Source organism: Artemia sp. Qi Xiang Cuo, chromosome 17 (genome assembly GCF_049724085.1).
Source record: "Artemia sp. Qi Xiang Cuo chromosome 17, ASM4972408v1, whole genome shotgun sequence".
Taxonomy (NCBI): Eukaryota; Metazoa; Arthropoda; class Branchiopoda; order Anostraca; family Artemiidae; genus Artemia; species Artemia sp. Qi Xiang Cuo.
In genome coordinates, this window is record NC_142810.1 from 10,748,996 (window position 1) to 10,759,577 (window position 10,582).

The 10,582-nt window shown below is 34.2% G+C and overlaps 1 protein-coding gene across 2 annotated transcripts in view; it reads left to right on the forward strand.

Annotated features, from left to right (window-relative positions):
* Nucleotides 1-7,734, forward strand: part of LOC148941878 (VPS35 endosomal protein-sorting factor-like) — an 86,344-nt gene extending 78,610 nt beyond the window's left edge. For both annotated transcript variants that reach the window (XM_089102845.1, XM_089102844.1), the window contains 2 exons: nucleotides 1,221-1,505; nucleotides 6,610-7,734. In XM_089102845.1, the coding sequence (XP_088958971.1) occupies nucleotides 1,221-1,505; nucleotides 6,610-6,825 (501 nt within the window). In that variant the 3' untranslated portion in view covers nucleotides 6,826-7,734. The remainder of the gene's footprint in view (nucleotides 1-1,220; nucleotides 1,506-6,609) is intronic.
* Nucleotides 7,735-10,582: the final 2,848 nt, after the last annotated feature.

Consider the following 10,582-nt stretch of genomic DNA (forward strand, 5'->3'; position numbering starts at 1 on the left):
GCTTTGTATACATGCAGTATAGTTTGCATATGTGACTTTTCTGGAATATAATTTAACAGAAAACATGCAACATCAATTGCATCAAGCAATGAGAAAATCTACAAGGAATGTAAGATTTAGGCCTACTCTTGCCCTAGAACTTTTTCTCAGTTTTCAGCAATATCAATTAAACGTAATTGCCGGTGAGCGTCGCGAAGCGACGCGAGCGGCAAATTTTTAACCTACTGTTCAGATGGTACAAATTAATCTCTTGTTGTACAACTTTGGTCGGAAAACTGGCACAGTTTATCTCAAAGCGTTGGCAACGCTGGTATAAGTAGCTAGTATAAGTAGTAATTCCCGTACAAAGTAATAACTGTCAATCACCAATGTTTTTTTTTGTGTGTGTCAGAATCCTATTGAGTCGCGTTAATCCTTACCTATTGTAAAATATATCGAATAACCTCACTTTTTTCTTTTTGATTAAAAGTTTTTGTTTTGAAAATACCTTCTTAACCTATTAATTGTTTGACAATTTTTACCTAATATATTGCGCAAGTACAAATTGGTATATAAGGAGAAAAATAATAAATCTTTGCCAGTATTCGGGCTTCATTGCTTCCCGCCAAAAGGCAAGTTTAAGAAAAGATAATTATTGCCTCGTCAGAGATGAAAAAAAAATTCTCTAAAAATGGAAAAAAATGGCAAAGAAGAAAAAACGAGCATAATTCCAGCCAGTAAAAAGAAACGAAAAAGAATGTAAAGAAGAAAAAAATATTAAAAAAAGAAAAATAGTATGCAGATATTTCGATCGAGACCTTCACTTCAACCGTCTTCGGTCCCAAAAAAAAAATGAATAAAAACACAGTTAAAACTCCTCACGGCAAAATAAAAACAAAATCTTAAAAATATGTTGCTTTTGTTGTTAGCTTTTTGTTTAGTTTTTTTGTTTTAGTCCTGAGGACTAAAACAAAATGTATTTTTCATTTACTATACATCTCTTTGTTTGCACTTGGGACGGTGGAGCGAAGGTCTCGACCGGAATGTTAGCAAACTATTTTACTTTTTTTCATTTTTTTTCTTCTTTACAAATTTTTTTCTTCATTTTGTCATGCTTAACAAGCGTGGTCTTAGAAATTACTTTCTCTCTCTAAATCCCTCCTTCCCTGCCTATACCTACTCGTATTATAAAGCTGAAAGCTCTTCATGATACTTTAATTTTTTCATCTTTTGTTTTTCAGGACCACCCAGATCGAGGTCCTCTTTTCCTTCTAAGTAACTTATGCACCATTGTCTCTCAACAGCATTTTAATTCCCCAGAGGTCCATTTGAAGTGGCTGCTCCATATGTATCCCTTGATTTGCCGCATCCTGAGTTTTGAACAGGGCATACCGAGGCATTTTGCAGAACTTTATTCGGGGAATATTGATTTCCAACTGAAGGCAAAAGATGTAAAAAATTTGCTTTTAGAAGAAATTGTGGAGCTCCTCAAGAACCTAGAGGATAGTTCAAATTATAAATCACAGGTATAATTGATAATCACTTTATACTTGAGGGTTATCTATAAATAGACCAAGTCCTTCTTTAAGACAAATCCCGGAATTTTAATCCAAATTTAATTAGTCTGAATTAAAGTTAAATTTTCGAAGTTGAAATGTCCTCTGCCCTAGATTCTGAAAAATACCTTTCTTAGATTTTTCATTGTAAAATAGTGCCAAGTGCCCTTTTTAATATTGTAAGTTAATTCTAGTGCTCTTTTTAAGTAAACAAAAGATTGGAAGGCAACTAGTCCCCTCCCACGCCCTCTTTTTTTGTTTTTTCGATGCATAATATCCACGGATTTTCAAACTATTTAGGCATTACACTTAATGAAACTTGAAGGCAAAAGACGTAAAGAATTTGCTATTAGAAGAAATAGCGGAGCTCCTCAAGAACCTAGAGGATACTTCAAATTATAAATCAAAGGTATAATGATAATCTCTTTATGCTTGAGGGTGATCTATAAATAGACCAAGTCCTTCTTTTTCTATTCAAAGTATTGTTACCTCTTGGTATTTTCAGTGAATGTTTAAAAGTAGATATTTCAGCAATTGCTAAAGTGCTATAACGCTATGCTATATTCTTCCGTTGCAAAAGTGAATTTAATTAACTCGCTTTTTTTTCGGTTTATTGTTCCTAGATGGATAATGATGAATGGTTGATATATCAGCCTTAGTTCTGTCCTAGGATGGATGGATGATAGACCATCTATCAGCAAGTGAAATGATATCATCCATCTATCCTATCTTCCAGCTTTCACTTCTTATTCATAGCTATGCTTCTCATCCTGCATTACCTTCACAGATTTTAGTTTATTTTTGAAAGTTATAACCGACAAATGAGATTCAAAGTTCACAATCCGAAAGTTACGCTGCAAAAAAATTAATCCTCAAAAATACTTGACAAAATTCATCAAAACCTGTTTACATGCATTTGTGTCACTTTTTTACGAGTCCGACAATCTTTCTTAATGGGGGAGGAGGGAAGGGGTCAAACCCGCTAACAACCCCCGTGGATATGGTCTTTAAGTGGAATGTAAAAAAATGCCATTATTTTCCAATTTATTCAGAATAGGAGAATCCTACCCCTTGTATCTCTCTTCGCTCAAGAGAAGGGTCAAATAAAATGCGAGTTGCCCCCGAATTTGGTAGGAAGACGTCATAAGGAGGGATTTACCCCATTCTATTCAAAATTTTGTTCTTTACCCCCTCTTATGAAGTTCCCAATTTCCTCATAAGGAGGGAGCTTCATGTGAGGGGGTAAAGAGTGAAGCTTTGAATAGATTGGGGTGGAGGAAGAGTTTGCGCAGCTATGTCGGGCGGCCTTTAGCTGAAATGAGTTATTAGTAGTAGTAATTGTATCATTTAAACCTTTAATCGTTGTCATTGTATTTGTAACGATGATCTAACATATAGGCTTGCATAAAAATTCATTCTTATATCCATTCTTATATTTAAGAAAGGTAATAGAAAGTTACACGAAAAATTTTGGTACATCTTTATTGAGAATGTGGTAAGTAAATTGTTTTGTAAGGCTCTGGAATTTTGGCTAAGAGATTGGTTAGTTAAGGAGGAATTACTTAGCCCGATACAAGCGGGATACAGATCGACATTCAGCATATTCAAAATTCAGATCGACATTCAAAAATATGTTGACCATATTTTTACTTTGGATGTATTGAGAAGGAAATATGCTAGAGGGAAAAATGGTCGGCTTTTCGTAGCCTTTTTAGACCTGAAAAGAGCTTTTGATTCGGCAAATAGGAGGTTGTTAATTGATAGTCTTTTAGAAATAGGCATGCCGTCTTGCTTTGTAGCAATAATAGCAGGTATGTATCGGAGGGTGAAATTTGTTGTGAAGGTTGTGGGAGATTTTTCTTGGCTTGGTACGTCTCACGTGGGTGAGAAACAATGATATACCTTATCTCCTAAGCTTTTCTCCTTGTTCGTTAATGATTTAGATTGGTTTATGAAAAATAATGGAGCCCCTTATGTATCTTTGGATTGGTTTAGGCTATCATGCATTTTATTCGCAGATGACATAGCTCTAGTGGCGAATAGCAGAGATAATCTTCAGAAGCAATTAGGTATAATGAAAAATTATATAGAAAAAAAAGATTTAGAGCTGAACGCTAAGAAATCAGTAGTATTAGTATTTGGGAGTAAAGGAGATGTTGATTCAGAGGTTCATTTTAATTTTGGAGAAAAGGTGTTAGGGTTAAAGAAGAATTTGTTTATTTGGGTGTTAAGTTTAGTGCATTAAGGGGGATGTCTAGGCATGTAGAATATTGTAATTTAAGGGGTAATAGGCTGATAAATATGCTTTTGAGAAGTAATTTAAATCAGCTAGCTGACATGAGGTTCCTGAAAAGAGTTTTCCAGACAAAAGTAGTTTCTAGTTTACATGGGTCTCTGAGGTTTGGGGTTTTGCTAAAGCAGCTAAGCTAGAAGTAGTTCAGCTAAGATATTTTAAGATAATTTTTGGCTTTAAGGATTTATTTAGTTCAGTGTTACTGAAAGGAGATTTGGGGCTTTTCACTTTAAGGAGTGTTAGATTGGTTAGAATAGTAAAATTCTGGGAGAAAATAAATAGGCTACCTAGAGTTTGGATTCTTAAGTCAGCTTATTTGGAGAGCTTGAAGGACGGTAGACGGGACCAAATCAGACGGTACCAAATGACCAAATCAGGTCAAGAAAATACTGGACTTTTTTTGGACTTTCGGAGATGTGGAATAAAGGAAAAGGCCCTATGGGTGAAACCGTGTCAATATGGAAGGAAGTCAGCGAACCCTAAATGACCAAGAAATCCAAGAGTGGCAAGCTCATAAGGACCAATCTATGTCTTTGAGGTCTTACTCCCAAGCCAAAGACTGTTGGGGGGAGGAGGTCTATTTTAAATTTGGGTCGAATAAAAGGATTTGAAGAATTTGTTATTGGTAAGAGGGGATAGTTTGGATTTAGGTGAGAGAAGGAAATTTTTGGGAAAGTTTAGGCTGGCGGCCGGCCCTTATTTTTGATCAATGTGTGAATGTGTGAATGAGAAATTATTTCATTTTGTATCCGAGTGTGAAGAGCTGTCTAAGTTGCGTAATGAATGTTTTGGACAAGTGTTTGGGAGTGAATGCTGGTTAATTGAGCGGATGGCTGAGAGGAACGCATGTGCTGTTAAACAGTTGTGTAACTTTCTTCGTTTAGGGATTAAACATAGGGAATCAGGTTTGAGGGGATAGCTTGCTACGGTCTTTTTAGGATCTGAATTTTATTATGATTAGTGTTTGTTGGTTAAAATGTTGAACCTTGGTGTCTTTCTTTTTTTGTCGTTTCTTTGTTCTTTTTTTTCTTTTTCGTTTTTTGATTTTTATTATCTAAAGTTGTATTTTGTTCCTGAGCTTTGTTTGTAGACTGTATTATGTGTTGCTATGGCCCACAGGCTTTTTGCTATAAATCTTATCTTATCTCTTATCTTATCCAAATGAAAAGACAAAATTACAATGTAAAGCTTTTTTTACTTTTTTTTAGATTATGATTCTGAATATATATCTCAGTTAACTCGAATATTCAAACCAAATATAACATACATATCGAGTGGTATTTCCCTGCACTTTGTTCACTTTAATACGACTTCGTTCTTCTTTGTCTTAATTTTCCGTTAGTTCTGACCATCACCAATGAAAACTAGAACATTCAGATAAAAGATATACTGCCATCCAGGGAGGGGTTTAGGGTTTGCACCTCCCCCTCTCCCAAAATCTTTTGTTCAACTCATAAAGACGTAACAAAAATGCATATAAGCAAATTATCTATGCCTGTTTTAAGTTTTTTTTTAATGAATTCCAGTTAACAATACTACCATCATCTAGTGTCTTGTGGGGAAACAAGGTGACAAAATGGCTATAAACTATTATTTTCGAGTTCCTTTCTAATATTAGGATAAGCAATCACTTTCCAGATAAACTTCCTTTTTCAAAGAAAATAGATGTATTTTAAAGAAAAAAAAATATGTTAAAGAAAGCAGTGAAGCCAGATGAATGAAATGTTCAAGAATGTTTCCAGGGCCAGTTTCGTAGGGGGGAGAGGGTATCGGGTTGGATACCCCTCCTGAAGTTTTTTCTGACTCGCATGAAAGTAGCAAAAATATATGTAACAAATTTCGAACACAGAAACCTTTGAATCTCTAATCTAGAACATATTTTGCATCCCCTCCCCGAAAACAAATGCTGAATACGTCCCTGAATATTTCTCACATCAAATTGTGAGAATCTCTGAAAGTTTTATTGCCTTGCTCATAAACTGATAATACGGGCTATAAAACCACATTGCTCGAGTAACTTGTTAATGTTAAATAAGCAGTCGCTTTCCGAACAGACTTCCTCCGATATTTTAGGAAAACTAGTTGGTGAATAAAAGCTTCAGAAATCACTTCAAATCTTTAACTCTGAATATCTCTGGAAATTTCATTGACCTAGCTCATCTACTTATCTTTACATATTATGTAAATTATACAATTATTGAATATTGAGATAGCTACCATGGTTTACCAAAACCATGGAAAATTCAGCTTATATATATATATATATATATATATATATATATATATATATATATATATATATATATATATATATATATATATATATATATATATATAAAATTCATGCTGTATGTTTGATTATGGGGGAGAGCGTGGTGATAAAATTCATTCGTGAAGCAAATGGATGTTACACTTGGATTCAGAATGAAATTCTAATTCTAAAAGAATGTCTATTTCTTAGCCATCGCAATATTCATTTAATTGGAAAATTTACCAAATTTTTTTACTGTTTATCCAGAAGAGATTTAAGGGAAGTGGAACATCATGGGAGGGCGCAAAGTGGGAGGCTTTGAATAGATTGGGATGGAGGAGGGACGTGAAGTTCCTCAACTTCATCTAGATTTGCTAAAAACAAAAAGTTTGTTAATTTTCTACTCTTTGTCCGAGACAAAATAACCGAAATTTACTCATTTTCATTATTTACGAAATTTACTCGGTTATTTACTCATTTTATTATTGTATCATTACATATGTTTTTCATTATTTTTATACTTTAAATAGGTTTTGCTTGCTACGAATTTGGCAAGATCCGTTCTGATGCCAGGAATTTCAACGGACCAAGAAACATTAAAATTATTACTGCATTTGATAAAGATTTTGGTGAAGCGTTCGGCTTCACAATGTGAGATAAATGAAATTGTGGCCTCTTTGAAAGATTTGCTGATTGGTTCCAATTGTGAAAAATTTATTGCTAAAGTAGAAAGTCTTGTTGGATAATTAATCCTCCTAAATTTCAATTATTGTTTGCTCATCTTTTGTTGTTGACCTTTTTTATTTTTTTGGTTTCGACTTCTTTGGAAATGCCTGTTTTCTGTTTGTTTATCATGTATATCTACTTCAGAATAGGAAATCTTATTCGTGATTTCCTCCTCTTTCCTTCAACTAGCCTCTCCTCCTCTTTCCTTCTATTTTCCTTCGTTCCTTCTATCTCCTCCTATTTCCTAGCCTCCTCTTTCCTTCAACTAGCCGCTCTTCCTCTTTCCTTCTTTCCTTCAATCTCCTCCTATTTCCTAGCCTTCTCTTTCCTTGAACTAGCCTCTCCTCCTCTTTCCTTCTATCTCCTCCTCTTTCCTAGCCTCCTCTTTCTTTCAATTATCGCCTGTTCGCGTTTTCATTTACCATTCTCTGTTTTGACTTCTACGTCGTCGTTAACAATGCCTTTTATGGTTGTTTATCAAATATATTTTTATTTAAATCGAACGCCTTGTTTGTGATGTTCTCTTCTTTCATTCAATTAGTCTTATTTATCGCTTAATCGTGATTTTCCACCGTTCGGTGTTTTTATTTTCTACTTCATCTTTGGAAATTCATTTTTTTGTTGTTGTTTATTAAGTATATTTATTTTCAAAATAGACTATCTTGTTCTTTGTGCACTCTTCCTTCCTTCAGTTAGACTTAGCTATCACTTAACCGCATTTTTTTTCCATTTTCTGTTTTTGGTTTCTATTTTATCTATGGAAGTTCGTTTTTGTTGTTGTTTATTGAATATATTTGTACTCGTTCTTTCCTTGAATTAGCCTTGTTCATCGCTTATTCGTGATTTTTTTTCCATTCTGTTTTTGGTTTCTACTTCATCTATGGATGCTTTTCGGTTGTTTATAAAATATATTTGTTTTCAAAACAGAACATCTTGTTTTTTTTATTTATTCCTCTTTCCTTCAGCTAGGCTTAGCTGGCGTTCTTGTTTACCATTCTGTTTGTTGTATCTACCTTGGCTGTGAAGCCGGAGTCGTGGATTTAAGAGTTTTAGTAAATTTTTGCTGAATGAAGTCGGAGGTTATAACTCATAAAATCTAGTTGAATGAAGGTTTAAAATAAGGCTGTGGAGTCCGAGTTTTAGTCAATTTTTGCCGAATGGAGTCTGAGTTGGCTATAACTTATAAAATCTAGTTAAAATAAGATTTTAAACAGGGGTTCTTGAGTCGCAGTTTTAGTAAATTTTTACTGAATGGAATCGCAATTGGTTATAGCTTATAAAATCTAGTTAAATAAAGCTTTAAAACAGGGCTCTGAAGTTGGAGTTTTATTAATTTTTGGCTGAATGGAGTCGGAGTCGGTTATAATTTATAAAATCTAGTTAAATGAAGATTTTAAAAAGGGCTATAGAGTCGGAGTTTTAGTAAATTTTTACTGAATGGAGTCGCGATTGGTTATAACTTATAAAATCTAATCAAATGAGGCTTTAATACAGGGCTGTGGCGTTGGTTTATTAAAAAGGTATGGACCCGGTTATAAATTGAAACTCACTCTACAGTCTTGGTATCCACTTCATTTTTTTTTTTTTTTTTTTTTTTTTTTTTTTTTTTTTTTTTTTTTTGCTTAAGTTTTTTTTAGTTATTTTCCTTTGAATTGACAGAAGATAGACCTCGATGACACACTGAAACATCTGTTTTTATATAGACAAGAGTTGACCTTTCGATTTAGGTCGAACTAATCAAACTCTCGAACTAATCGTGTAGTGCTAAGGACCTCTCTTAAGACGGGCCTAACCCTAGCCTCCAACAGACGGAAAAGAATTGTCCGCTTTTGTTAGGGGGTTTGACCCCCTCCCCTGCAAATGTTTGTCCAATTTGTAAAGATGTAACAAAACTGAATATTAAGAAATTTTTTAAGCGTTTTTTGAAGTTTTTTTGTAAAAAAAACGAAAAAAGATTCTCTTTCAAATGTGGGTTTCAAAAGAATTTTCAAACAGCTATTAAAAAGAGTGGCTAAATAAAAAGAAAAATAATATGCATATTTTGGGTTATATCTAGGTTTTTTGCTGTGGGGGGGATTACAAAATAAAGGTATCAAAAATATCATTTTTTACGTTTTCACGAATCGAGCAACCTTTTCGGAGGGGGGTCAAGCCCCCTAACATCTCACTTGAATACGGCTTGGTATATATATATATTAAAGCCTATTTGAAAAAGGATATAAGCAAAGAAATACAAAGAAAAATGAGAGATTATAGTTAGAAATTACCAAATTTATGAAATAAGTAAAAATTAGATCATTCATGTCTGAGAGAATAGAAAATATTCCCTAAAAAAAGATGCTAATTAGGAAGGGCGGATTGTTCGAGGAAACCCAAATGGATTTAATATAATACATTACCTTAAGGTGGAAAAAGGAAAAAAAAGATTTTTTTTACATTATTCTAAATTTAGATTTTAAAAGATGCGGTTTCTTACTTAAGGGAAAAAAGGAAAAAAAACAATTTGTTTATATTATTCTAAATTTAGATTTAAAATGGTGCGGTAACTTACCGTACCTTAAGGTGAAAAAAAGATAATTTTTCAGTTTAATCTAAATTTAGATTTACAAAGATGCGGTACCTTAACTTCAAGGAAAAAAGAAAAACAAGGATTTATTTTTAGACTATTCTAAAAATTTGGATTAAAAAAGGTGCGGTACCTTAACTTAAAGAAAAAAAAAGAAGAAATTTTAGATTATTCTAAATTTGAATTTAAAAAGATACGGTATCTTAAGAGAAAAAGTATATTATTTCTAAAAATAATCCAAAACAAAATATGTAGATAATTCCTGCCTGAGAGTATAAGGAATAGAAGAGATAATCATAGGCAGTGCGATAGCGCTGCCTAAGTAAAGAACGATGTGGGCACAATGTATTCTTTTTTCTTCTCCATACCCGGGCACGTCGCATCGACGGAGTTGTCGTAGAAACTTCGAAAAGGGCTCATTTGATTGGAAATTGGTGTGGCTAGTGCCCTTTTTAATAGTCGAAAGTGATTGGAGGGCCACTAGCCCCCCCCCCACGCCTGTAATTCCCCCACACACATCCAATCAAAATTTTGAGATAGCCATTTTGTTCGGCGTAGTTGATTTCCAGATAGAAAATATTTTTTTAAGGAGGACACTCCCCCACAACCCTCGAGGTAAGGGTTTTAAGCTATGCCCTGGGGGCATATAAGGTTTTTATAGAAAGTGTTGTCTTAGAAACTTCAAAAAAGGCACATTTGATTGGAAATTCAAAGGGCTAGTGCCCTTATTAATAGTCGAAAGTGATCGGAGGGCAACTAGCACCATCTACGCCACACATTCCCCCAAACACATCCAATCAGAATTTTGAGATAACCATTTTATTCAGCATAGTTGATTTCCAGATAGAAAATATCTTTTTGAGGAGGACACTCCCCCACAGCCCTGAGTACAAGGGTTGTAAGTTATGCCCTGGGGGCATATAAAGTTTTTATAGAACGCGTTGTCGTAGAAACTTCAAAAGGTGATCATTCGATTGGAAATTGGAGTGGGTAGTTCCCTTTTTAATAGTCGAAAGTGATTGGAGGGCAACTATTCCCCCCCACGCCCAACATTCCCCCAAACACATCCAATCAAAATTTTGTGATAGCCATTTTTTTCAGCTTAGTTGATTTCCAGATAGAAAATATCTTTTTGAAGAGGACACTCCCCCACACCCCTCGGGGTAAGGGTTTTAAATTATGCCCTGGGGGCATATAAGGTTTTTATAGAT